This window comes from Lycium barbarum, chromosome 11, assembly GCF_019175385.1.
Source record: "Lycium barbarum isolate Lr01 chromosome 11, ASM1917538v2, whole genome shotgun sequence".
Lineage (NCBI taxonomy): Eukaryota > Viridiplantae > Streptophyta > Magnoliopsida > Solanales > Solanaceae > Lycium > Lycium barbarum.
Genome location: NC_083347.1, coordinates 114,442,713 through 114,470,159, shown reverse-complemented (window position 1 = coordinate 114,470,159; position 27,447 = coordinate 114,442,713). Strand labels below are relative to the sequence as shown.

Sequence of the window (27,447 nt, the reverse complement as noted above, 5' to 3'; positions counted from 1 at the left end):
TTATAAGTCCGGCACATATCTAAGATGACCGGATCAATCGGGGGGTCGAGCTTGAGGGTGAAAGGATAAGTATAAACATATAAGAAGCCCTTCCGATGGTCGGTGACTAATTCGTCTGGCCCGGGGGCAAAAACTTGGATTGAGCGGTTGTCCCATCCACAATCAGCCCGGACTAAGTCGAGTTTATCCTCGGTAATGGATGAGGGATATCATCTCATATCAAACCCTCTATCGGATACCGAAGAAGGTTTTTCAACCTCGAAATCTTTGTTGAAATTAGGTTTGGACGGAACAATATCCAAAGTCGTGGGCTCGAGGGTGATTTTTGCCTTAGGCGGTGAAGTTGGCTCGGTTCCTTGAGACGAAACCGAGGGAACATCATGAGAAGTGGTTTCGATGTTGGCAGACATTTGAAAATATGGAGAAGAGAGATTGGGTGAATTCGAAAAGGAAGTTAAAAAGTGGAGTAAGGGAACAGTCACAGAATTCAAAAATGGAAAAGAATGAGAGGAAGAAGCAGCAACACACAAGAACGACTAGTGGAGAAGTTGGCAGAATCGTTCCTTTTTATGTAGTATAAGAAGCGAATCAACAAGAAATGTGAGTTGAAAGATGATAAGTGAAGAAGTGAAATGGAGAAGAAGCGAAGAACTGAAAACAGAGAAGAAGTGAGTTGAAGAGGTAAAAATGTTCAAATTAAGAGGTAAAGGACGTTATATAGGCATGGGATCGATGCGGTTACAGAACCCAGCCAACCGGGGAGAGCCACGTGTACCATAATTAATGAGAAGTGACTTGAAACGATGTGCGTTACGGCGATTGTCAGAGCTGACCACCCGGGATGAGACACGTGGCTGATGACAGACGGAACGTGACGCAACTGTTCCCGCCAAAATGAAAAGATAAGAACGAGCATTCGGAACCACCGGTTTTTTATTCATCCACTTCCCGTTACTCCAATAAAACTACGGTCCAGGAAGTGTGGGGACTATTTGTATACGGTAAAAATCGGATATATGTTAAACCAGTAAGACCGGAGACCGAGGGAAGAAAGGGACAAGCACGTGCACGAAGACTTTCTTTCTGGACCGGAGGAGTGCTTGAACCGAAGAAAAGGAAGGGAATCATTTGGTTCGGCTTCTCCATAGCCGAGTTGGTCGTGGTCGTTGGTCCGTTTGATCATGACCGTCGGTCCATTTGATCATGGTCGTTGGTCCGAGTGATCCGTTACACAATTGCCACGCGTCAATATCGTTCTGCCATATTGTGCTGCCAATCGTACGGGTGTCAGACCGTACGACCAAACTTATCCATTTTAGGGTTATTCTTTATTCTTTAGGGTCTTATGATGTATGAAGCCCACGAGGCAAAACTATAAATAGGGGTCATTACCCTACTTTTAGGGGTTGGCTTCTCAGATCTAGCACATATTATAATAGCAAAATATACAACATTCTCTTACTTATTATCTAATTTTGGTCCGGATTCATTGTGTTCTTCTTATATTTGTTCAATAAAGCAATATCATATACTATTTAATACACACATTATTACAACCCATCAATCACTTTTCAGTTTACTTATAGCTCATTTTGAGCCATTTTCTCTCAAGCAAGAATAGATTAAAGTTCAACCACATATCCTATACCTCACTCATAAATTTAATTGATTATCCTATACATATCTTCTGCTGAATCTGTGGTCTTGACTGGCAAAAAGTGTGCCGACTTAGTAAGCCGATCAATGATCACCCAAATAGAGTTATGTCTCCTAACTGAACGAGGTAGACCTAATACAAAATCCATATTGATCATTTCCCATTTCCAGACAGGAATATCAATATTCTGAGCCAAGCCACTAGGCCTCTGGTCTTCGGCTTTCACTTGCTGACAATTCGGACACTTAGCTACAAAATCTGCTACATTCTTCTTCATATGATTCCACCAATAAATCTCCTTAAGATCATGATACATCTTAGTAGAACCTGGGTGAATGGAATACCTGGAGTTGTGAGCTTCTGACATGATTCGCTCTCTAAGCCCATCTACATCTGGAACACACAATCTGCCTCGGTACCTCAAGGCACCATCATCTCCCCCTTGTTCGAAAATCGTCGTCTTATGCTTGTGAATCCCTTCTCTCAGTTGCATCATTTCTTGTTTATCATTTTATTATATATTCATATGGCAGTGTTCTGCGACGGAGCCATGATTTTTACTAAGGGAAATCAAAATATAATCAAAATATAAAGAAGTACACACGAAAGAAGCCCAAAGAACTATAGTAAAAAAAATTAAAAAAAATTACTTATCTACACACTGTAATTATCTAAAGAAGGGTGGTGCAACTGGTGGTGTATGATTGTGAACAGAGTTAAAAAGATACACATTTTTGGCACATAACGAAAGTGAAACTTTAAATGTATCACATCTTTATTCTTATGAGAGCATGTCATTAATGGTAACACGAGAAGTTTAAGGTTTATAAATATAGAAATGTGATATTTTCTTTTAGCAGACTAAGAAGAGAAGAGTGTAATGAACATAATTAGTAAAAAAAAAATCGACATTTTTGAATTTCTCGTGAATGAATTTGTTGGAGAGTCTTAATTATTGTAATTATTGTAATTCCTGATCTCAGCTAGACCCTTTTCTTCAGGTATTTTAATTTCTGCTTGTTTTATGCACAAATTATGCATTTGTTGTTTTATTAGTACTAAATTTCTGCATTGGGTACTCTGCAATTTCCTTTTTCTTCTTGTTTGTGTACTCCCTCTTATCTTTTTATATGGTGGTGTTCGGAGCCAGAATTTTCACTATCTCTTCTCTTTTTCCTAAAAGTTCCAAGTGCTTTCTTGGCTTTCGAAAATCGTTTTTTTTAAGCTTCTATAAATTAAGATGTTATTTCAAAATTGTATTATTTGTGCAGACACATCAAAGAATTACAGCTATTCGGCCATCACGAGTACCAGCACTGGACATGGTCATTTCTCAACAGCTGCAAGTGACGATAATACATGTTTGAATGCCGGACAGATATTGCCTATTCCAAATTTAAAGATTTATAGTTTTGCTGATTTGAAGTTGTCCACGAAGAATGAACGTTGCCATAAAGAAGTTGAACTCCGAGAGCACTCAAGGATTTGAAGAGTGGAAGGTATAGACATTTGATAGCGAAATGAACTGTCAATACTACTTCTGACGACTCCTTTTAAGAAATTAATACACATTTGCGTCCTCTCCATTAGCCACCAGAGTTGTTAGAACATGTGTAACAAAACAGAGTTTCTCTAGTAAGAACTTCTTTAGTAATTTTGTGGTAACTATGTCCTGACTATATTCTTTATGTTGTGTAACTCACTAGTAATTGTTATGTGAAGAGGAAGGAATAGTACAAGAATTTTCTGCCAAAGTATGTCTGAGTCTTCCTCTAACTCATGTCAAACTTAGAGAATTCAAATGAAATCAGTTTAAATTGGTTCCAATTGGATACATTTCAAGCTAGATCAAGTTTTGCTTTGTTACAATGTTCTTTGCTTCTGTTGTCCCTGGAATTAAGAAAGTGTACTGTCTTTTTTTCAGAAAATTTCTCTGTATACTTAGTTATGTATCGCATTTGTACACTCAAAACTCTTTGTAACAATGTTGTTTGTCCGGATATTTTTTGGCTGCTATAGCGAGATGCTGTTATAGAGAACATATAATATAACATAATTACATAATATGAAAGTGGTTCTAAGGAAAACTTGGCCGTTATGATGAAATATTCTTATACGAAGATAACTGTTATACAGAGGTCTAACTGTAGTAGGAATATTCATGTCAAAATTTTCCACCTTTCTGTTGCCAGTTATTTTGATTTATGCTTTCCAGTTAGATTCTTTAGATAATGCTCATAATCCGTGTCACTTAAAAATGCAGTCAGAAGTGAACTTTTTAGGAAGGCTTTCTCATCCTAACCTTGTTAAGCTACTGGGATATTGTACGGAAGACAACGAGCTGTTACTCGTTTATGAATTTATGCCGAAGGGAAGCTTGGAAAACCATCTTTTCAGAAGTAAGAAATTAGTGTTTGAAATTCAATAAAACCAAAGCTCGAGTAATAATATGGTGCGCTGATCAACATCTTTGCTTTGTTAGGAAGTGCCGCTATTGAACCGCTTTCTTGGGATTTGCGCCTCAAAATTGCCATAGGAGCGGCTCGGGGCTTGGCTTTCTTACATACTTCAGAAAAGAAAGTCATTTACAGAGACTTCAAAGCCTCCAACATACTGCTTGATGGGGTAAGGTCTGCTTCCCTATCTTTTTGTGGTTGGCGAGTTACCTAGTGTGATACTCATCTCATGTATTTGAACATTTACAAGTACTGATGTATATCATGAATATCTCTGCTTCTAATTTATGTTCCGACAACTTTTCATGAAATGTTTTCCTTCATCTTTTGCTCCAACTTTATTATACATCTTTTTTTGAACTTTCTACTTCACACATTTTGCTTTGTAGAATTACAATGCAAAAATATCAGATTTTGGCTTGGCTAAACTGGGGCCTTCCGGTGGAAACTCGCACGTAACTACTCGTGTTATGGGCACATATGGTTATGCTGCTCCAGAATATGTTGAAACCGGTGAGCACTTTTTTGAGCCCTTATTATGTGTCTAATCTAAAATCTACATGCAGAGTTATGAGACAAAAGTGCACACTAACTTCTCTGTTATCTTGCCTTAAGATCTTCAGTATTTTCTTTTTCATAAGTGATTCGTGAATAAACCCATTGAACATATTCCAAGATCTCCCAGAAAGATTCAAATTTTACATACTGTACCATTATTGACTCTTCAAATTGAACGACGATAGTTTTTTTCTAGCTGACCAATCTGCTATGGCGTCCACTTGCAAGATAGATACATGAGAGTTGCGAACTAATAGAACAAAAAGCAAGAAGCCGGAAAGCATTTGTAGTATTTCTCCCTCTGTTCCATTTTATATGACACCTTTTCCTTTTTAATCTGTTCCAAAAAGAATAATACCGTTCTATATTCAGAAACTCTTTATATTCTAAATTACCCATTTTACCCTTAATGAAATGCTTTTATAGCCACAGAAATGTCATAGTATATTTAAGACCACAAGTTTTTATGGCACTTTTGGCATGTCACAAAAGTTTTTCTTTGTTACACCATGCGTCGTCAAACACTACCATGTACAGTCAAACCTATCTATGACGGCGTTGTTTATCCGGAATTTTTTGGCTGCTGTAGCGAGATGTTGTAATAGAGAACATATAATATTACATTGTATGCAAGTTGGTTCCAAGAAGGCTTGGCCATTATAGTGAAACGTTTAATGAGGATGGTTGTTATAGAGAGGTCTGATTGTAAACTGAAATTGAGGAAGTATGTAAGTTAATGGGGATTGTTGTCATGTTAACAGGCCATCTATATATAAAAAGTGACGTGTATGGATTTGGAGTCGTCTTGCTTGAGATGTTGACGGGCTTACGATCACTTGACACCAAACGACCAAACGGACAGGAGAAGTTGGTGGAGTGGGTGAAACGGATGCTGTCTAATAAAAGGAAGCTGAAGTCCATTATGGACCCTCGGATGGAAGGCCAATATTCTTCAAAAGCAGCAACGCTTGCTGCTCAGATTACTCTAAAATGCCTAGAGGGAGTCCCCAAGAATCGACCTTCAATGAAAGAAGTAATGGACGTGTTGGAACAGATTGAAGCCATGAAGGAGAAACCAAAAGAATCCAGAAGGAAATCCGAGCATTCTTCTTCTCATCGCCACCGACAATCTCCAAGAAGTTGTCAATCGCCACGTCAGACGGGTCAGGAAAAAGTATGAAGTGAAGAAATTGGCCTTAGTTATGTGTGTATAAATCTCATTTTGTTTCTTATTTAGTATAAGATCAAGTTATATTGTTCACCATTTTATGGGCATTTCATTTTTGTAACTAAAATTTTGTGTTGTCTGTCACCTCTGTGTTGCTGGTTGCATGGCTTTGACTGAATTGTAATTTATTAAAGGTATTCATAGAAAGCTTGACACTGATTTAGCTTCTGTATTAAGGAAAGTTCAATAGAGTAAATTGAAGCAAACTTCCATTTTATTTTGTTGTTCTTATTTTTCTTATTCTTATTATTGTTGTTGTTAGCTGTCAATCCTTAGTAGAACCAGTAGGGGTGTTTGGTTGGTTTACCAGGAAGACTTAATCTCCAATTAAAATCTTGCATAAGTATAGCAACATTCGGTTACTGTTTTCCTTTCCTTCATTAGTAATACCGATAAAATATGTAACAAAAATGGGAGTATTAGTAATACATGAATTAAAAATTAAATGACAAAATTAACCCTCATAATAGCAAACAAACCATTTTTTTTTTCTTTTGGTTCAAGTATAACACATTTTCATAATAAAACATATGCAATTTTTAGCACACTAATCCAAACATCCAACAAGAGCTAACTCTTGCATTACAATCCCTGCAGTAAACTCAAGCTTTGTGATGAACATCTTGAATACCCTTTTAAGAGCTAACATGCATAGAAATTTATCTTTCCTCTCTTTAAATCATACAGTGATCCTTTTATATACTAATCTGTTTTGTTTCAACTTTCAAGGCTATTCTGATTATATAACATTCGAAGTCTGATTTTGATCAAGATCTTCCTTCGTATTTGTCAAAGCTAATCATATAATGAACCAGCAATAACTTTCAGAACTCAAGAGAACAAAAACCTGCACTTAAATATTCCAGTAACATACAAACAATGAAATACATTATGCAGCTTTTGAGTTATAAGTGGGTTGAGATATATGACTACAGCTGAAAAAATAACTTAGCGTCAAGAAGATCTCTTCAGCCTGGTGTATCATAAAAGAGATGCCAGAAGAAACGGGGGTTCGCGAACTATTTATGGGACCAATTTTAACATTGCATGTACAGGCAACTCAAGAACTAGGTCTTCCATCAAATTCCTTGTTAGTCCAAGTGAAACGAGAGTGGGGCACGTGACATGAGTCTGAAAAATTAAACTTTCGAATATTTATTTCCGACAAGATTTGACGCTGCTTGTGTCTGAAATCAATCAATTTCATCAGATAAGACCCCATCAGCTGCTGTGTTGTCCTATAGAAGAGAATACTGACACTACTGTCCAAGATTTCCGAGAAGTCGCTCTACTGCAGCATGAACATTGCCTGCAGTAGCAGTCAGTGCGCGGATATTTTCTTGAGTGTCAAAGAAACCCATTTCTTGTAACTGCGTTAGCTGAGTAGCGTATAATTCCTCTGGGGGCACTGCAACGGAGCATCAAGAGGAAAATTAACAAATTGTTAAGTAGGAGAGAGAGAAAGAAATATAAAAGAAGGAAAGCAAGAGATAGAAGTTAACCATTAGGTCTGTTGGGGACACCCAAGCCCCCGGTCCCAAGTCCACCAAACATGTTCATAAGCATTTCCATTCCCGGGTTTCCAAGTGCTGCAATTATCCAAACCACCACACTGATGTGAGTTAACTAAACCATAATTCCATATACAGAAATTGCATCAACAACCCTGAATTTTATATGGCTATTTGACAAGTCAAAATAGATTTAGCAGTTCCCTATATATATTGTATCACTGACAATCAATAGCTATCTCTTCTGATCAAGTCATGTAAATAAGCAAAGGGACAAGAATCCAGCAAAGTCATCAAAAGTAATAACTATCTCTTTAACAACCTGAATAATGGTTTCACAGTCAAGAATCCAGTTTGAACCCAAATGCCATAAGCCAAACAAACTAAGATAAGTAATGTTTCTGCAACGTAGCTAAGGACTTGACAAATAAGTGTCTATATTTACAAACGAAATAATGTACATGAGAATTTAGGGGTTGAAAGTGTGTATTGTTCCTAGTGGACCCTATTGTGCCAAAATAGCAAGCTTTGGAAACAAAAATGTGAAGAAAAATTATATTTTCCAAGATAACATTATTAACATGAGAGACCAGCTATCGTGCAGACTAATTCAGAATTACTTGATCGCAGTGATAAAGAATATCAAGTTCGAAGAACTGAAGAATGGGATTTACCTGCTCCACCAGCATTTTGCCCCGGCTGTCTGCAAGTAGAAAAAGAAACTTTGTCAACAAAGAACAGCGACAAGTTTGTCTCGTATTAGATAGGATTTGTCCATATTTTGGCAAGTAAAAATGAAAATATGAAAGGTGAATTTTCACTTCTTCGGCAAGCTTATTTGCGGAAAAGGCGACACATTTGATAATTCAAGCAAATATGCAACCCGTGTAAGATAAATCAAGAAGCATTTTTCCAGCCAAGGAAAAAGCTAACTTACTGGTTTGTTTGCTGTTGCCCAAGTTGAGATGCAAGCCCTTGCTGAAAAGTCGCAAGTTGCTAAAAAGAAAGAAAAACGATTTAGAAGACGAACAAGACAAATGGATTACAAAGGAACACTATAATAAAATAATTATACACTGATCGAGCTCTCTGCTCAGAATCTCAGACAGACATCAACAGCCCTCTTTTTGCACCCTTGCACCAATAAACCCTATAGAGGTTCTCTCACCCAGCAATGGCACATGGATGCACTCCTCTCGAGTGTTATTAATGATAAAAGTCACAAAAGTTTTACCATTGCCGCGAAAAAATGAATGGGATCACCCATGCCATTTAGTTGCTACATCTCATGCACCAAATGCACATTTAAGCAAGCAAGACCTTCTCAGTGTGGCAAGAATTCTTTACCTGCATTGTCTCAGGTGATGTCAATTGACGAATAAATTCAGGATTTTGCATCATTTCTCTAAGCTGTGGGTTGGAATCGAGCATGCTTCTAAGTTGTGGGTTCAGCCCTAAAACCTAATCACCAATGTTAAATGAGAAGCGTGATGAGAAACTTTCTGTCAAACAGACAAAGAAGAGCCCAAGGAAACGGACATCCAGCCATAAACTAAACGACTGGATGCATATTTTCAGTCAAGACAAATAAATAAATACCTGGTTCATGTACTGAGGATTTGAAAGGAGAGATTGCATCATTTGTGAGACGGCAGGGTTCTGCATCATTTGATTTAGAGAAGTGGTATCAGGCATGCCACCTGTACCAGGCATGCCACCTAGCATTTGCTCCAAACCTGGGGAAGCAAGCCCACCTAAGCCAGGTGGTGCAGCCCTGGTATCGCCAGCAGTATTTGACCTAGCAGTGGTATTGGCTTGGGCAGCTCCAGCTGGAACAAGTCAATGTATAAGTAAAAACATAATCATTTAATTCATACTTATCCAATTACATGACTTCGTGAGAAATATAGTTCGCAAATAAGGCATAGTATAATGATTACCCAAGGACACTAAGAGGTCAACATAATTATGTCTTCAACATGAAGGGTTAAAATACTTCAATCAACATTATTAAGCTTACAAGAAACTTGGAAATATTTTTGTGGACGAAAATTGAAAGGGAAAAGAACCATCTTTTATTGTTCTACAGTAAACAAAAGCAGTAAACAAATTTTGATAAGAAATTCATAGTGCTTGATGACCATTAAATTTTGTTTAGTGCTAGGGATATGAAAACACAAATTGTAACAAAATTGCACAAGTTTAGAAGAGGGCTACTAATTGCAGGAGAATCCCAAGTTCAATAAAACAAGAGATTAAGTAAACAGTTTCAATTTAAAAAATAGAATAAAAGAAATTTAAGAAAAAGTAAACAGTTAGCTCTTTCGAGATGTTTTTAGGAGAAACAAAAATCAGTGCACATGATTAAGTAGATTGTATCATGTTATTTCACTTTTGGTGTAAAAAAGAATATGCAAATGAGCAACAACAACAACATGCCCAGTGAAATCCCACAATGTGGGGTCTGGGGAGGGTAAAGTGTACGCAGACCTTACCCCTACCTCGGAAGGTAGGAAGGCTGCTTTACAAGAATTCATACGGTCCCTCTAAAGTTTAAAAGAGGGCTATACTTTTGGCTTTTTTGCTCACTTGTACAAAAATCCTAGCACTACCTTTGTGCTGCTTTATGAATACAATTATTACCATTTAAAAAAGAAGTAAACAGTTTCTATTTCTAGCTAGTCCAAATGATTAAAGAACAAGAGATGGTAAAAACTTACTGCCTGCAGATGCCCAAGGATTAGGAAGTGGATTAGTATTTGGGGCAGGCACATTATCAGTTGTCTCAGAACCAGTAGTTGGAGGATTGTTTGACTGCTGTCTGCCTTGTCCACCACCTTGTGCTCCCAAAAGAGCTGCAAATGGGTTAGACCCCACATCATTTCTTGCATCTCCAGACAATGTTGATGCGTTTAGGAATGGCTCCTGGACATTTTCATACATACGCCTCAGCATGTTAAATCCCTCAGGAGAAGATTCAATATTGCTCATGGCCCTGTCTGTATTGCGCATCATCTCACGCATAATTTCAGGGTTTCGTGCAGCCTCCATTGTCTGTCGAAGAGTAGCAGGATCATTGAGTACGTGAGCAAGCTCAGGATTACGATCCATGATCTCTCGCATTTGGGGATTGTTCATGATCATGTTGCGGATGGTTTCAGGGTTATTCATTAAATTCTGAACAAGAGGCATATTCAACATATCTCTCATCATGTCGGGGTTTTGAGTTAACTGCTGCTGGACTTGCTCAAAATCTGGAAGCCCAGCTCCAAACAAACCACCACCACCAGCAGCACTTCCAAGACCAGGAAACATTGAAGCTCCAAGGCCTGGTCCTGGAAATGGTCCACCTGCATCAGAAGCAGCATCTCGTGGTGCATTCTGAACAGTATTTGGACCTCCAGCATTGGTTGCACTTCCAGGGTTTGCAGAGGGAGCTGGGGCAGAACCTCGAACCAAATGAACAGTGTGATCCGCCTCCAGACCTATCAAGCACAAAGTTATAATAAGCTAGATCACTACGATTATCACTGACAGCTTGATAACATGTGACACGCAGATGCACAAGCAGATATAAGTGAAGCTTGGCACTGAGTGCTAGTAGTGTATCACTTCTAAACTCAATCTTGAAAGTTTTGAAGTGATAATTAACCGATCATGAACAACTTGACAGGCGTCAGAGTATCTTCATGTAACAAATAATGCAGAATTAGAAGTTAATCACAGGGAAAAGAAGATTTAATCACAGGGAAAAGAAGATATTCCGTCCATGCAAAACTGTGCATCACAAGGAGGGTGGAACCACACAATAAATCCAACAAAGAGTCGCACAAGCCCCTTTTTTACACCCTTCTCACTCAAAAAAGAAAAAGAAGATATTCCATCAATATAAAACTGAGTGTGCCAAGGAAAGTGGAATCACATATTACATTCACCAAAAGTCGCACAAGCCCCACTTTTCACCCATCTCGCTTCACATTTTTACCACTCTAATATTGATAAACCAAAAAATCCAATGGCATCACTCTTTCATCTATATACTAATCCGACTTTTCAATTAAAACTTGTACCAAAGTCGAATATTATGATACAGTGAACATTGTAATGTAACAGAAAAGACCTTATGTCTCTCAAAATTACATATACTTGTCAATTCACGTGACATCCCATGTAACAAGCTTTTTAGTTATAAATGGTGTACTAATACGGTATAATTTAACAATAGCTTCCCACAAGTCAAAACTATTACTTCAGAACTTTTTAGTTATCCCCTCAATCTGCCACACTTGAGGCTAACAAGCAGCACCTCTCTTTCACTGTCATGGTAACATGTTATCAAGTAAACCAAATGCCCGTGTTCTTTTTATCAAGAAAACACCCACGTTGAGTAATTTAGATACCAAAAGCATATTAGCAAACAGTACACTGGCCACATATATTGAAGCCAATAACACTTATTGCCTTCAACTTTGCCACCTTCAGCGGATAAGCCCCAAAAATACAATTTTCATACATTTAACAGCAACAGCAATTCCCATTACAAGCATAATAATAAAAAAAATTCAAAACAGCAGTAACAACTACTACTATGCCTCTATTGGAAGCTAGTTTGGGGACAGCCAACTTAATCCTCAATATCCAACTCCACTCTTCCCTTTGCTGGTTTTGTTCCAATTCTCAGTAGTTTACCGCAATAGTTCAATAACCAAATCAAAATCGCAAGCTACTAATCCTCTACCTGAAGAAACTTATATAACCATATCTAATGGCCTCAGAAGAGTTCGATTCCGAGACGGCAAGACCAACTTAAGAAAACCGGATATTGGAACACAACAAAGGGAGGCGTGGACAGTCAGGTAATCTCTGGTTTAATGAACTTGGATGATGGATAGTTAAGGGTAGTCAATATAAGAATCTAGCTGAAGCAGAGAGAAAGGCGTAATAGAAATCTGGATTTTCTCCAATTCTTCACACTGTTCTTCTGAATAGATCTGTCTAAAATGACAGGTTTGGAAATGAAGTTCAAAGTAGGGAGAGGATCATCCATCACACACAATAGATACCTCGATACCTTGAAGAAAAGTTGAACAAGCTGGTTCAAAACGGTGCTGTCAAAGGCGGCGGCGCCCTAAAGCGAGACGCAAAATATGTTGAGCACTTCGCCTCACTTAATGTGCGCTTCAGTGTCGTCATCAAGGCTTTAAAACATACTTTTCATTGACAATGAGCCTCTCCTGAAGAGGCAACACTAAACAATTGATATTTCAGTTTATCATAATTTTTTTACCAATTTCTTTGTCCATATATTTGTTGTTCATGCTTATTATTATTAGTACTTTTCTACTATTGCCCCTCTCTTCTCTCTCTCTCTTCCCCCTCTCTCAACGGTAAGTAACAATTCCCCACCCCACCCCACCCCACCCCCTCCTCCCTGGCAGCGAACCAGCCCCCTGGCAGGTATAGGGTCCTTTTCCGGCCAGCCTCCTCCTTTTTCTCTCCTTCTCTCTTCTCTTCTCTTCTCTTTTCCTTTCTTTTCTTTGTTTTTTTTTCTGCCTCTTGTCTCGTTTCTGCACCTGGAAACCTCCGCCAGTGGGTTCCGGCGGTGAACAGTAACTCCGGCGGCGAACAGGTTTTTCTATTTTAAAATTGTTTTCACCTGGAGTTGGTACCTCTGGTGGCTCATATTAATTCATGTGTCTTTTAACCTTGTTAAATTTTGCCTGCTACACATTCTTGACTCTTGACTTTAAATTCTTGCCTTTATTCCTTTAGCTTATAGTGCTATCTTTCTTGTCATAGTAACCTGACTTGCATATAGTCTCTTGATAACTGTGCTTTAGTATTGATTCTTGTTTGTTTTAGATAAATCTTTGATTTGCTTTTATTTCCCTTAGTGGCTATAGTGAGTGATGGTAGACTAGGGTCATGTTCTCGGTCGGGGACGGGGGCTAGGGTTAGAGGGGGTAAGTGGGATCAGGGAGCGTCTAGGTTGAGAGTAGGGTCCTGGAACATTGGGACTTTGACGGGGAAGTCCATAGAGCTAGTTAAGATTCTTAAGGAGAGGAGGATTAATATAGCTTGCGTCCAAGAGACCAAATGGGTAAGATCTAAAGCTAAGGATGTGGACGGGTATAAGTTATGGTTCTCGGGTAAGTCAATGTATAGGAATGGGGTAGGCATTTTAGTAGATAGTGAGCTAAGGGACCAGGCCGTAGAGGTTAGGAGGGTCAATGACCGGATGATGGCGGTTAAGTTAGTTGTGGAAGGGTTTACCTTGAACATTATTAGTGCTTACGCGCCACAAGCGGGCTTGGACGAGAAGGAGAAGAGGCGCTTTTGGGAGGATTTAGATGAAGTGGTGGGAGGTATACCGCCCACCGAGAAGTTATTCATAGGAGGAGATTTCAATGGACACATCGGCTCAACCTCGGGGGGTTATGATGATGAGGATGGAGGTTTCGGCTTCGGAGTCAGGAATGGAGGAGGAGTCTCACTTCTGGATTTTGCTAAAGCCTTTGGATTGGTAGTAGCCAACTCGCGCTTCCCGAAGAGGGAGCAACACTTGGTAACCTTTCGTAGTTCGACAGCTACAACGCAGATAGACTTTTTGCTCCTTAGTAAAGAGGATAAAGGTCTTTGTAAAGACTGCAAGGTCATTCCGAGTGAGAACCTTACGACCCAACATAAGTTTTTGGTGATGGATTTGGGGATTACGAGGAAGAAGAGGAAGAGGGTCGCGGATGACCTGCCAAGGATCAGGTGGGGGAGTCTGACTTTGTCGAGTGCCCAGGAGATGGGGGAGAAGTTGATGGCTATGTGGGCTTGGGAGAGTAGGGGGGACGCGAGCAGTATGTGGGATAGGACGGCGAGCTGCATTAGGGAAACAGCTAGAGATGTCCTGGGAGTCTCGAGAGGTCGCCGTGGTAGGCGACAAGGGGACTGGTGGTGGAATGGAGAAGTCCAGGGAAAGGTGGAAGCAAAGAAAGTGGCGTACGCGAGGTTGGTAGACAGCAAAGATGAGGAGGAGAAGCGGACGAATAGGGAAATGTATAAGATTGCGAGAAAGGAAGCGAAGTTGGCAGTTTCGGCGGCAAAAACGGCAGCTTTCGAACGTCTATATGCAGAACTAGAGGAGAAAGGCGGGGAAAAGAAGTTGTTCAGGCTAGCCAAGATGAGGGAGAGAAAGGCACGGGACCTGGATAGAGTAAAGTGCGTCAAGGACGAGGATGGCAAAGTATTGGTAGAGGAAGCTCTCATTAGACGAAGATGGCAGTCATACTTCCATAAACTCTTGAACGAGGAAGGTGATAGAGACATTGTGTTGGGAGATTTGGAGGACTCTGAGAGGCGTCGCGACTTTGGGTATTGTAGGAGTATAAAGGTGGAGGAGGTTAAGGGTGTTGTTCGCAAGATGCGCAGGGGAAGAGCTACTGGTCCTGACGAGATCCCTGGGGAGTTTTGGAAGAGTGCGGGCAGGGCAGGTTTGGAGTGGTTGACTGGATTTTTTAATGTTATTTTTAAGACGACGAAGATGCCTGAGAAATGGAGGTGGAGTATGATGGTCCCTTTGTATAAGAACAAAGGTGATATTCAAAGTTGCAACAATTATAGAGGGATCAAGCTGCTAAGCCATACTATGAAGGTGTGGGAAAGGGTGGTGGAGATGAGGGTGAGAGGAGGCGTGTCCATTTCAGAGAACCAGTTCGGATTCATGTCGGGGCGCTCGACTACGGAAGCCATCCATCTTGTGAGGAGACTGGTGGAGCAGTATAGGGAGAGGAAGAAGGACCTGCACATGGTTTTCATCGACCTAGAAAGGGCTTACGACAAAGTGCCAAGAGAGGTTTTATGGAGATGCTTGGAGGCCAGAGGTGTACCTGTAGCGTACATTAGGGCGATCAAGGACATGTATGAGGGAGCCAAGATCAGGGTAAGGATAGTGGGAGGAGACTCGGAGCACTTCCCAGTGGAGATGGGGTTGCACCAAGGATCAGCTCTTAGCCCATTTTTATTTGCTCTAGTGATGGATTGTCTGACGCGGCGAATTCAAGGTGAGGTGCCATGGGGTATGTTATTTGCGAATGACATAGTCTTGATCGACGAGACACGCAGCGGAGTAAACGCTAAGCTGGAGGTTTGGAGATAAACTCTGGAGTCTAAAGGGCTCAAGTTGAGTAGGACTAAGACAGAGTACATGGAGTGCAAGTTCAGTGACATGACACATGAGTCTGGCGTGGAAGTGAGGCTTGGTACCCAGGTCATCCCAAAGAAAAGAAGTTTCAAATATCTCGGGTCTATTATACAAGAAAATGGGGATATTGACGATGATGTCTCACATCGTATTGACGCAAGGTGGTTGAAATGGAGGCTTGCTTCAGGAGTGCTGTGTGAGAAGAAGGTGCCACCAAAACTTAAAGGCAGGTTTTACAAAGTGGTTGTGAGACCGACCTTGTTATACGGGGCAGAGTGTTGGGCAGTCAAGAGCTCTCACGTCCAAAAGATGAAAGTTACGGAAATGAGAATGTTGCGATGGATGTGTGGGCACACCAGGCGAGATAGGATTAGGAATGAAGATATCCGGGATAAGATTGGAGTAGCATCAGTGGAGGACAAGATGAGGGAAGCGAGGCTGAGATGGTTTGGGCATGTGAGGAGGAAAGGCACAGATGCTCCAGTGCGGAGGTGTGAGAGGTTAGCTATGGATGGTTTCAGAAGAGGTCGCGGTAGGCCAAAAAAGTATTAGGGAGAGGTGCTGAGACAGGACATGGCGCAGGTTCAGCTTACCGAGGACATGACCTTAGATAGGAGGTTTTGGAGGACTCAGATTAGGGTAGAAGGCTAGTAGGTAGTCGCTGTTTGATCTATAGTCTATTGTCCTTTGTTTCTTGCTACTATATGTGGTTTATTGTACTTCGATTATCTTATTTATCTGTGGTAGCTGTTGCTCCCTTTTTTTCAGACTGCTCTATTTTGACTTATTCGCTTTCTTTAGTTTCATTTGCATTTTGCTTTGAACTGCTTCTGCTTATCTAACCTTTCTCGTTGTGATTTCTCTTGAGCCGAGGGTCTTTCGGAAACAGCCTCCCTGTCTTCCGAGATAGGGGTATGGTCTGCGTACACTTTACCCTCCCCAGACCTCACATTGTGGGATTTCACTGAGTATGTTGTTGTTGTTGCTGCTGCTTATTATTATTAGTCTTGGGCTACACACACACACACACACACACACACACACACACACATATATATATATATATATATATATATATATATATATATATTCTCTATTTGCGCCTTTTTCATTAAAGCCCCCGCTTTTATTTGGGTTTAAAGCCCCAACTGACTTTAGAGCTTTTTTGCACTTTTTGCTTTTGATAACACTGGTTCAAAAGGGATCTGTTGAAGAGTACCTTGAGAAGTTTGAAGGCCTTGGGGCATAGATGATTGATCCGCAGTACAACACAGTCAATGATGCCTGCCTTTTTAGTTTCATAGGTGGACTAAAAGTCTAAAAGAAGAAATTAAGATGTCTGTCAAGGTATTTCTCCCTACCACTTTGACCAAACAATTGAGCAGGCAAGGTAGCAAGAAAAAACTATTGAGGCTTACCTAAAAAGGAGCAAAGTGGTCTTTAAAACTTCTACCTCCCAGCTACATTCTCAACCCATTCATAAGCCTAGTACACTACAAATGCTGGGGAATGTGCAACGATAGCCTAGTTTATCAAAATGTGTCTACTGGTGCTGAACTTTCATGGTTTAACTGCTTGGGCTGATGTAAATGTGTATGTCGCTGAGACCTATATTGCTTCAATCCATATAGATATGTCTGGCAACATTGCTATTGCATCAGGAACTGAAAGTAGTAATGGCTTTATCTCTCATGGCCAAGGTGCAACTGACATGGTTGAGATAAAGAGGAAGTTGTAGGTCTTCCTAAAGACTATGGTGGTAGTACTGAAAAGCGTGATGGAACAACTACAGACCACAGGAAGATATCTCAACTAGCAACTAGAAATGGAAATATCAAGAGCTTTGGGATTAAAGTTTTAGGAAGAATTGAGTGTAGGGATGATGAGACTGACAAGACAGGAAGGCTAAAGACTTCGGATTACAAGGACACTCATGATATTCCGGAAGAGATATTGTAAAGCGAAGTACACCCAACCATTTAAACTTGTAATGTTCTGCTTCGCAGCATGTGGGAAGAAGTGAATGGTTCTTCTGATAAGTTACTAAATCAGAAGCTACCAAAATTCACATTCTCTATTATGCACATCGCCCCAGGGTGCTATACTTTCAGGCTCTTTTTCTTCCAGTGGAAGAGGGACCTCCAGCTAAAGGTGAAAGGAAGCCTTGGGTATGTGTTCGGTATCATTAATGCAAATTCCAGATTGGAGATGAGAGCTACATTGAAGCTGCACAATATGTCAATCTGGGAACATAAAGGTACATGATGCAGAAGGTACACAGAATGAGCATCATGTTCCTTGCATGCCACCTACAGATGTTTATGTTGGTGGTCAAAATTTGTACCAAGTTCTAGCCGGAATCCTTCAATTAGAATGTTTGTAGGATCTGCAGACTCTCAAAGTAAAGGGTTTATTTCTGTTGTAATTGATTTTTCATTGGAGAACTTGCCAAAAATTGGTACATGAATTACACGCGAATAAATGCAACGAAGAAAGTTGGCAAAATTAGTACAACAGGACTATATTTGGACAATTAGCAGAAGGAGTGATTATTGACGAGACTGGCTAATAACCTATATGCGTAGACAATGATGTCTTTCATCTGTATCTCCATTTCTCTGCAATGCCTCCTCTATTCAAGTGTTCTTCATCATCTACTTCAAGTTTCATAGCATCTGCTGGCTCCTAGCTGATCATCATAGATCAGTTTTCTTCTTATAGGGAAGTATGAGGTAGTTGATCAAATTAATGCTGATGTTTGAGTGATGTTCTTAGATTGAGTTTGCTTCCTAGTTCTATTTTCCGGGCTTCCATTATAGCTTCTTCTTTCTATTTGAGCAGTAATTCCAGTTTACTGATCAGTACTAACAGAATATTAAATCGTTGGGCGCTAATTATGTCATCTCAATTTGAATACAGAATTATTGCTGTGCAATTAAATTTAGACAGAAGCAAAGTTGTTACACCACGGTTCAATAAAAATTCCAAATATACTAAGGGGTTGTTTGTTAGCTGGTTTGGAGGTGAGTATGCAGGTATTGAATCTTGTATAAGTATTGTCACGTTTGGTAGCTGGTTAGGGAGGTAAGTAACTTATAAAATTAATATGGTGGTTGGTTTGCAATTCAGAAACCCGAGAAGGTGGAATAACTAATACATGAATACTAAACCCTGCATAAAATAATACATAGATTCTCTCATAACTAAAACCTGCATAACTCTAACCAGCTGCCAAACGACCCCTAATATGCACCAGCAATTGATCACATCCGTCATTTAAAACAAACAAAAAAATCAAAAGTAAAAAGACTATAATTAACGTACCTAACTTTCAAGTGTTTGGTCATCCTTTATTGTTGTGGAATTAAATTTGGTCAGTAACAAGGTTGTTACACCATATATCAAAAAAAAACTAACAACTATACTAATCACACACCAGCAACTAATCATAAAAAATCAAAGAGAAAAAGTCTATAATTATTGGGAAAGCATTATACATGATGTATGAACCTTGAATAATAGTGTATAAAAGATGTTTATCCACAAATATGAGCTAAAACAAACTCAAAGTATGGGCTACATGGCGTAAATAGTTTCAAAAATAGACATAGAGCTTAATTTTCCCTATATTAATCACTCAACAGCAATTTATAATTTCCATCATAAAAGAAAATCGAATTAAAAAGCGTATAATTAACGTACCATAACTTTCTAATGTCTGACTTACTGCTGTGCAATTAAATTTAGGCAGTAGCAAGGTTATCACACCACATCTCAATAAAAATTTCGAAGGGAAAACGGCGTTTTTAGTCCCTGAGTTATCGCTATATTGCGGTTTTAGTCCCTGTGTTATCCGACTGAACAATTTTAACCTTCAATTAACCATTGTGGGCTATTTTGATCCAATAACTAACAGAACTCATTAAACTTAACTGACTGTTAATTGTTAGTAAGGGCAATTATCAGTACTAACATACCCTAGCTTTCTACTGTTTGCTCGTCCTTTAATGTCATGCAATTGAATTTAGGCAGTATCAAGGTTGTTAGTTGTTACTCCATATTTCAATAAAAAATTCCAAATATACTAATCACTCACCAGCAATTAATCATTATACATAATATATCAACCTTATATAATACTCATAGTATATTAAAAGGTGTTTACACACAAATATGAGCTAAACTAGGTAACAAACTCAAAAAAAGGGGCTAAAACGTGTAAATATTTTCTCCAAGTAGGCATAGAACGTAATTTTCCCTGAAAAAACTCAAAAAGTTTAAAAAAAAAAAAAAAAAAAGGTATACAATTAACGTACAGTAACTTTGTAATGCTTGATCATCTTTTATTGTTGTACAATTAAATTTAGGCAGTATCAAGGTTGTTAGTTGTTACTCCATATTTCAAATATACTAATCACGCACCAGCAATTAATCATTATACATAATATATCAACCTTGTATAATAGTGTATACACAAATATGAGCTAAACCAGGTAACAAACTCAAAAAAAAGGGGCTAAAACATGTAAATATTTTCTCCCAGTAAAAAGTAAAAAGGCGTCTAATTAACGTACCGTAACTTTGTAAAATTTGATCATCCTTTAAGATCCGACCTTTATAGATCAATCTCTGTTGTTCAACAGCAATGTTTGCGTGTTCTGCAAGTTTCGACTTAAACGATCCAACCGTTGAATCAAGTCTAACCTGAACCGTAAATTTCGACCCGCTTGAACATCGGATATTAATCGTAACACCTTCGCAGTCTGCCGCCGCCGTAGAACTAGCATCTCCGTTGCCGGTACTCATTAGAAATTTTTCAATTTTTGGGAGGTATCGAAGAAGCAATATGCGAAAAATTGAAGCCCTTATCTGTGAAAATTCTTTTTGTTGATAATTTAAAGGAAGCGAGATGTACAAGAGGGACAAAGAAAGAGAGAGATGCGAGAGCTTTTAAATTATTATTGTTTTGTTTTATTTAGGGGTTGTTTGGTTGGCCCACTAAATTATTCAATTATAATCCATGGATTAATTTTATTTTATTTTTTTACATGAGAAGTAGGATACTATAATTTCAAATTTGATGGGTGCTCCCTTTCTGTGTCAATTTATGTGGTACATTTTTTTTTTAATCTGTTCAAAAAGAATTTCGTCTTTCTATATTTAAAAACATTTTAACGAGAGGATTTACAACAATAATTTATCTAAAATTTATTTTAGACCACAAATTTCAAAGTATTTCTTTCTTAAAATTTGTGCAAACCAATTATTGTTGTGCAATTAAATTTAGGCAGTAGCAAGGTTGTTGGTGCATTTAAATTTTAGGAGGTATTTAATTGAATCGAAGAAAGTAAAATGCGAAAAAAGAAAAATTTGAAGGCCTTATCTAGGAAACTTTTGACAAATTATTACGGGAAGCGAGGTATATACAAGAGGGACAAGGAAGAGAGATGCAATAGCTTTTAAATTTATTTTTTTGTGTTATTTTATTTGGGAAAGGTAAAAAAGGTACCCTCTGCTTTGGAAAAAGGGTCAAAAATATTCTCAATTATAAATTTAGATAAAAAAAAAAATACCCCTCTCGTCATTAAAGTTTTCAAATTTACCCTATCTTAACGGAAATCCCCAACATAACTTAAAATGGAGCGGGTTTAAAAATGAAATCGCGTTATGTTGGGATTTCCGTTAAGACAGGGGTATATTTGAAAACTTTAATGACTGGAGGGATATTTTTTATCCAAATTTGTAATGGAGAATATTTTTAGCCCGTTTCCCAAAGTAGAGAGGCATCTTTGACCATTTTCCCTATTTTATTACTCCCTCAGTTAAGGGCTCGTTTGGTACTAGGGGTAAGGAATTATTAATCTCGAGAATAAATTTTGGATGAGTTTATCTCAATTTAGATTGGGATAAAACCTTGAATAGTTATTCTGGAATTATAATGGTATTTTTATTCCATATTGAGGATAGGATAAGAATTCTAGATGATTAATATGGGATAACTTGTTCCCAACTAAACGAGCCCTAAAAGTGTCTTAGGCTATTAGCCACGAAATTTATAAATATAGGATTTTTTTTTTAATTTTGTTGTTCTAAATTAAAAAAATGTGTAATGTACTAAAATGTTCTTTGAATTTTTTGATTTAAACTTGCCATATAGAATATTTAAATTGTTAACTTATTAAATATAAAATGGAAAAGGCTCAAATATGCCACCGAACTATCAGAAAAGGCTCATTCATGCCACTCGTTAATAGTTGGGCTCAAAAATGCCACCGCCGTTAACATTTTGGGTCATATAGGGCATTACTCACTATCAGAACTCTACTACTACCAGATTTTGTCACGTGGTATTATCTAAACCCTTCATTTTACGAGTGGCATGTATGAGTTATTTCGTAGTTCAGTAGCATATTTGAGCCTTTTCCAATTCCTATATAAACCTCAATCTTTTCTAATTTTACATAACAAGCTTATAAGGACAAATTACTTCCTTATATTAATAGCATTATTACTTTTCATGGAAAAATCATGCTCTCTTATTTAATTGGATTATGAATCTAATCTTATTCTACATCCTTTGCAATTTTTACGTACTTTATGAGTCTTAAAAAAAATCACATAAAAATTGTCTAAGGAAAAAAAGAGACGGGCATAAAAGAGAGTATACTAATGAGGTGTAGATGAGTAAGAAAAGCATATATGAGTGTGACATATTTGAGCCTTCTGCCGACCACTATTAACATCCCAAATCTTACATATGTAATTTTTCATACCCATCTACACCTCATTAGTGTACTCTCTTCTAAATCTGTCTCTTTTTTTCTTAAATAAATTTTATGTGTTTTTTTTTTTTTTTAAAGAGCCATAAAATACGTAAAAATTGTGAAGGATATAGAATTAGATTAGATTCATAATCTAATTAAATAAGAGAACATAGTTTTTCCATGTAAAATAATAATGTTATTAATGTAAGGGACAAAGTTGTCCTTATAAGCTTGTTACATTAAAATTAGAAAATATTGAGGTTTATATATGATTGGAAAAAGGCTCAAATATGTCACTGAACTACCAAATGACTCATATATGTCACTCGTAAAATGAAGGGTTTAGATAATGTTACGTGGTAAAATCTGTTGTAGAAGAGTTCTGTTAGTGAGTAATGACATATATGACCCAAAATGGTAACGGCGGTGATATTTTTTAGCCCAACTATTAATCAGTGACATTAATGAATCTTTTCTGATAATTTAATGACATATTAAGCCTTTTCCGAATATAAAAAGAGACATTTTTTTTTCAAATTGTTCAAAAAGGAATTATTAATAAATACTTAAATTGGGACATAAGAAATAGTAATTAATTACAATAGGTTACAAAGACCACGTAAGACTAATGTCGAAATTCTAAACAAAAACGTAAGCAATAAATTTGTTTCTCACCGTAGAACTAGCATCTCCGCCGCCCATACAATTGTCCTCCCTTGTGCAATTTGGGAGGTGTATTATTAATTTATTATTTATTAGTAAAATCATCCGTGCTTCGCGCGGTCGTAAAATATATTATTATGACATCTACAAAAAATAATTAATAAGCATGTCATCAACGAATTTACACTTTTCTATGAAAATATATTTAGATTAATTCATAAGCTACTTCATACACTTGAGTTATTTTAATATATTAGTTATTTAAGTTCTATCTAATTAAGAAAGATTCCACGAGTATTAAAAATTAAAATTTTGCAAAACATCTTATGACTTCTAACCACCATATACATACTAAAACATTAGAACTCTTCATAGTTGTATATTGAGAAGATAACAATCCATAAAAATAAAATATACATTTTCTGATTAGTAATAAAAAGTGTTAATAGGCAACAAATTAGAAATTATTTTCTTTAATTCCAGCTTTTTACTGTCATCACAACTAAAAGTAGATGCTTGGCAAGGATTATGTTTTTATCGTTATCACGAATTGCATCCGCAGTCAATTTCAATACTTGTTATCGTTCGTCATTAATTCACTAAACTGATTACATAAATTATACTATCACTTAATATAATAAGAAAGCAGGAAAAGAACATAATTAAGTACCACATAGAATTCATCTAAGAATGTCCGTCTCTAAAAAAAAAATCTAGGCAATCTTTCTAAACATGGTTTTGAGTTTCAAGCTCTTGTAAACTTGGGTAAAATCAAAATTAACCTCATTAATGCAATTCAGAATCTTTTGACATGCAAAACTAGTTAGAATATGCTCTCATATTTTCACTATCTATGTAAAATATGAGTTCCACTCATAATAAAACTGAGTAGATTGTAGGTTAAAACTGTTTGAATACAATGAATTCACTCTTTTTTCATTGGCACTAAATGTCGGATCCTAAGTTAGATGCATAAAAAATCAAAATAAACGTTGTCATATGCTGCTCAAGAAATGATATAATAAAAAGCAAAAATCATGTATGTCCATACAATGAGACAAATCCCTTTAAGAAAGAAAAAGAAAACTAAAAGAGGAAAGTAAAAAGAGAGACAATAGCACATAAATGCATAACCTTTTTTTACAAATAGTCCAGACAAATTCATTAGAAAGAGCATGCTACTTTTTCATGAGACTTACATAGAACAAATCGTATAAATTCATATTTTTTCAAAGTGAAAGAGAAGGAAGAAGAGATAAACCATATAACCTCTTTATGCTGGATGTATGTATACTCTTTGAGTTGGTAAGCACAACTCGTTTTCATAGCTACTCCAAATTTGCACGCAATTTACACTCTTTATATTCATCTTCACAAAATTCATTTCTTTTTTGCTTTACCAGTACAGAAATTTTGTGTTCTCTTATGTTCTTTACTTCAAGCACAATCCAAAATCAAACTTTACCAAATGCCTAATTCTCTCCCAGTCAAAAGTTGTTTAAACACTCCCCTAAAGAATGTCTCTTGTGCCTGTTAGATTGGCTGTTAATGTTATCTCATGTTGGTGGTATAAATTATGGTTGTTGATTTAGAGCACCGGTTAAAATGGATGAAAGTTAGAATGGGAAGAGAAAAGACGTGGTATTGCTTTTGTGTAACTTTAATTATCATTATTAATTTAACAATTGTAACTGTTTCATTTCTTCAATTGTGGCAACTGGCAGCGTTATTTCAACGGAAGCAATGGTAGGTATGCTACATCTTTTGCTTTTTACTTTCTAATATAAAGATTTCTCTGCTATCAAGTCTTGTATATTCTGATATCTGCAATTCTTTTCTTGTTCTGTACTTAAAAAAATTCACTATGCTTTAGTGTAAGAAATGAAGAACTCGCGTTGCTTTGTGTTCCTTATTCGGGAGTATCAATCCCTTGAAGTTCCCCTAGACTACTACTCCAAAAAAATGAGATTGATATTTCGATTAGTTAGAAAGAATATTGTCAATTGGTCTAATGATCACATATAAAGGTCTCAGTAAAACATAAAAAAACATACACTATTCATGTGATCCAATATCATGCATGTGCTTCAAAATAATAAATTTACACAAGTAAATCATTACAAACAAAACAAACTACTAGTTCGTATACATAAACAAAAGTACAAAGATCAATCGTCGTAATAGCACTAAAGGTAAAAGAAATGATGAATTTAACAAACATGACACTCATGAGTTCCTACAGAAAAGACACACACACACACAAAAAAAAAAAAAAAAAAAAAACTGGTTGGTTTTGACACCTACCATTACTAGCTCTATTTTTTATGGATTGCATAATAGGTTTGGACGCCTGCTAGAGATGTATCAGTGACTTGCAAACCAATGACAAAAATTGCTGCAATAAATGCAAGAATAGTCCAGGGATTAGTAAAATGAGTACTCATACACTCAGCAATCCATATTTTTCCTTTGCTATCGTAATGATCCTCAATTTTGTTTTTCACATCAACATAGGCATGTGGATTAGGCACCAAATCTTTTGATATCTCGTTGAAGAGATCTGCTACTTCTTGATCACTTCCAAGAAAGTTAAGTAGTATACGTTTCGATCTCAGCTCCTTCACATCTTCTGGATGATCAATAAGTGAATCCATGAAGCAAACATAAGATGTAACACCAAAGTCATCTGGTGTATCAGGACATGCCTCATATGCAACCAAGTTTAAAAACTCCGACTTGGTTGAATCATCTATTGTTATTGGAGGAAGTGTTAAACAAGATGACCAATGAAATGAATTGAACTCAATGTCTGAAAGACGACGACTCTTTCCCTGTCTGAAATGGATTCCTGCTTTCTTAAGCTCCTTGGCTGAACGATGCGAGCACCAGTCACCCCTTAGATAGCATCCACCGTCTAAGAAAGCATTTGGGTCTATGCGATGTGTTCTTAGTAGTTCGAGGAGATGAGCAGGAAGAGGAGTTTTCATGCTTTCTTTTTTGGTAAGGGAACGCCCTTCTCCTTCACAAATCTTGCCAAGAAAGTTCATAACTTTCCGAGTACGAAAGAAATCTAGAACGAAATCCTTGATACTTTGAATGTATCCGTGACCTTGAGAAGGCTTGGTATGTGCACTCGAGATGAACGTGTTAATCATCTCCATTCCTACATTATTCTTGAACTTACAGCTCATTAACACCTGCAAGACTTCAAATGGCAACTGATTTTCAAGTAAGAAAAGATCACGACGAATGAATGCTATATCATGGCTCTTCATTTTCAGCTCTTTATAATTGCCAGTGACGATGCAGTGAAAGTATTGGAGGATGAAGCATCCATCCAGGAACATCATCTGTGCAAACTCCTCGTAGCTGTAATCTTTGATCAATTCATCAGCATAACACTCCCTGAGATTAGGCATAATGTTCTTGACCTTTCTGTAAAGCTCATCAATGGGCACTGCATTTGTCGAACGCCATGGTAAGACCCCTTTAAGTCTTGGTTTGGTACTATCTTGATCAGCAAACTGAACTGCCAGTAGCTCCTTGTACTTCTCCATAAGTAGAGGCTTTGGTTTTCCACGGTGAAATGGACCGATAGAAACCACAAGGGGCTCATAGCACCTTAAGTTTGATTCAATCTCGCAATGCATTTTTGGGACCATTTGAATTTTTTGGCTTCTGTGATGAGCCAACATACCCTCTTCTCTTCTCTTCTCCAAGGAACATAGCCATTGTCTCTCATTTTCACTGATTTCATGAGAATTTGAGTCTGAATCTTGATGGATTGTAATGCTGCATTCATTAGCAATTTCATTGCCGATGCTCCTAACTTCTTCTCTAGTAGCCATTCTTCCTTTAGAAGATTGACTGTCCATATTTTGTGAAACCTCCTCAAATTGGACCACAATCTTGATATTAACTGAAAGTTTTTGAGTGCGTTTATATTCGTTTAAACTGAACATTTTAATATTTACTTTAACTTTGGGCCAACTTTAATATTTACTTTAACTTTGGGCCATGTGATTTTTCTTCATTGTCAAGTCAGGTATTTTGCACACTCTTATATCTTAAGTAGAACAAGATTAGACAAAGTGAAGAAGCATTTAATTTGTTCTATCCCTGCCTGCTAAGAAACATTAGTCATGACAAAAAGAGAAAAAGGGCAAGGATTTTCCATCTTTGATCGCCCAAGTGAGCAGTAAATGAATAAATATGCCCCATCTCTGATTGCTTAAGCTCTTGGATATGATAGTTTACACAAATAAAGTTGATATCAAATCATACTTTGTGATTTTTTTTAATATAAAAGGAGATTAGGCTTCTGGATTGCTCTTTGAATCTGATGTTTAAGTGAAACTTAAGTGACTAATACTTCGGACTATGTAACTTATTAGGACTTTCAAGAACAAGGAGCACTAA

General features: G+C 37.4%; 3 protein-coding genes across 3 annotated transcripts; 1 reads left to right on the top strand and 2 right to left on the bottom strand.

The window, feature by feature from the left end:
• Window positions 1-3,032: 3,032 nt before the first annotated feature.
• On the top strand, window positions 3,033-6,100 carry LOC132617496 (probable serine/threonine-protein kinase PIX13). The gene is made up of 5 exons (XM_060332500.1): window positions 3,033-3,156; window positions 3,921-4,056; window positions 4,140-4,282; window positions 4,503-4,626; window positions 5,433-6,100. Exons 1-5 carry the CDS (start codon window positions 3,097-3,099, stop codon window positions 5,849-5,851), a joined length of 882 nt encoding a protein of 293 aa, XP_060188483.1. The 5' UTR covers window positions 3,033-3,096; the 3' UTR covers window positions 5,852-6,100.
• Window positions 6,101-6,730: 630 nt separating this feature from the next.
• On the bottom strand, window positions 6,731-20,542 carry LOC132616489 (ubiquitin domain-containing protein DSK2b-like). Its single transcript, XM_060330911.1, has 8 exons — window positions 20,176-20,542; window positions 10,131-10,895; window positions 9,010-9,239; window positions 8,758-8,871; window positions 8,348-8,406; window positions 8,085-8,113; window positions 7,402-7,488; window positions 6,731-7,307 (listed from the first exon to the last, which is right to left on the bottom strand). Exons 1-8 carry the CDS (start codon window positions 20,405-20,407, stop codon window positions 7,159-7,161), a joined length of 1,665 nt encoding a protein of 554 aa, XP_060186894.1. The 5' UTR covers window positions 20,408-20,542; the 3' UTR covers window positions 6,731-7,158.
• A 4,476-nt stretch (window positions 20,543-25,018) lies between these two features.
• Window positions 25,019-26,960, bottom strand: LOC132617300 (UPF0481 protein At3g47200-like). The gene has a single exon (XM_060332273.1). It carries the CDS (start codon window positions 26,901-26,903, stop codon window positions 25,344-25,346), a length of 1,560 nt encoding a protein of 519 aa, XP_060188256.1. The 5' UTR covers window positions 26,904-26,960; the 3' UTR covers window positions 25,019-25,343.
• Window positions 26,961-27,447: the final 487 nt, after the last annotated feature.

Coding starts and splice junctions, on each gene's coding strand:
- LOC132616489 (XM_060330911.1), bottom strand. CDS start 20,407: ATGAGTACCGGCAACGGAGATGCTAGTTCTACGGCGGCGGCAGACTGC. Junction 8,872..9,009: donor ATCCTCAGTACATGAACCAG/GTATTTATTTAT, acceptor ATTGGTGATTAG/GTTTTAGGGCTGAACCCACA. Junction 8,407..8,757: donor CATCACCTGAGACAATGCAG/GTAAAGAATTCT, acceptor CTTTCTTTTTAG/CAACTTGCGACTTTTCAGCA.
- LOC132617300 (XM_060332273.1), bottom strand. CDS start 26,903: ATGGACAGTCAATCTTCTAAAGGAAGAATGGCTACTAGAGAAGAAGTT.
- LOC132617496 (XM_060332500.1), top strand. CDS start 3,097: ATGAACGTTGCCATAAAGAAGTTGAACTCCGAGAGCACTCAAGGATTT. Junction 3,157..3,920: donor AAGGATTTGAAGAGTGGAAG/GTATAGACATTT, acceptor TTAAAAATGCAG/TCAGAAGTGAACTTTTTAGG. Junction 4,627..5,432: donor TCCAGAATATGTTGAAACCG/GTGAGCACTTTT, acceptor TCATGTTAACAG/GCCATCTATATATAAAAAGT.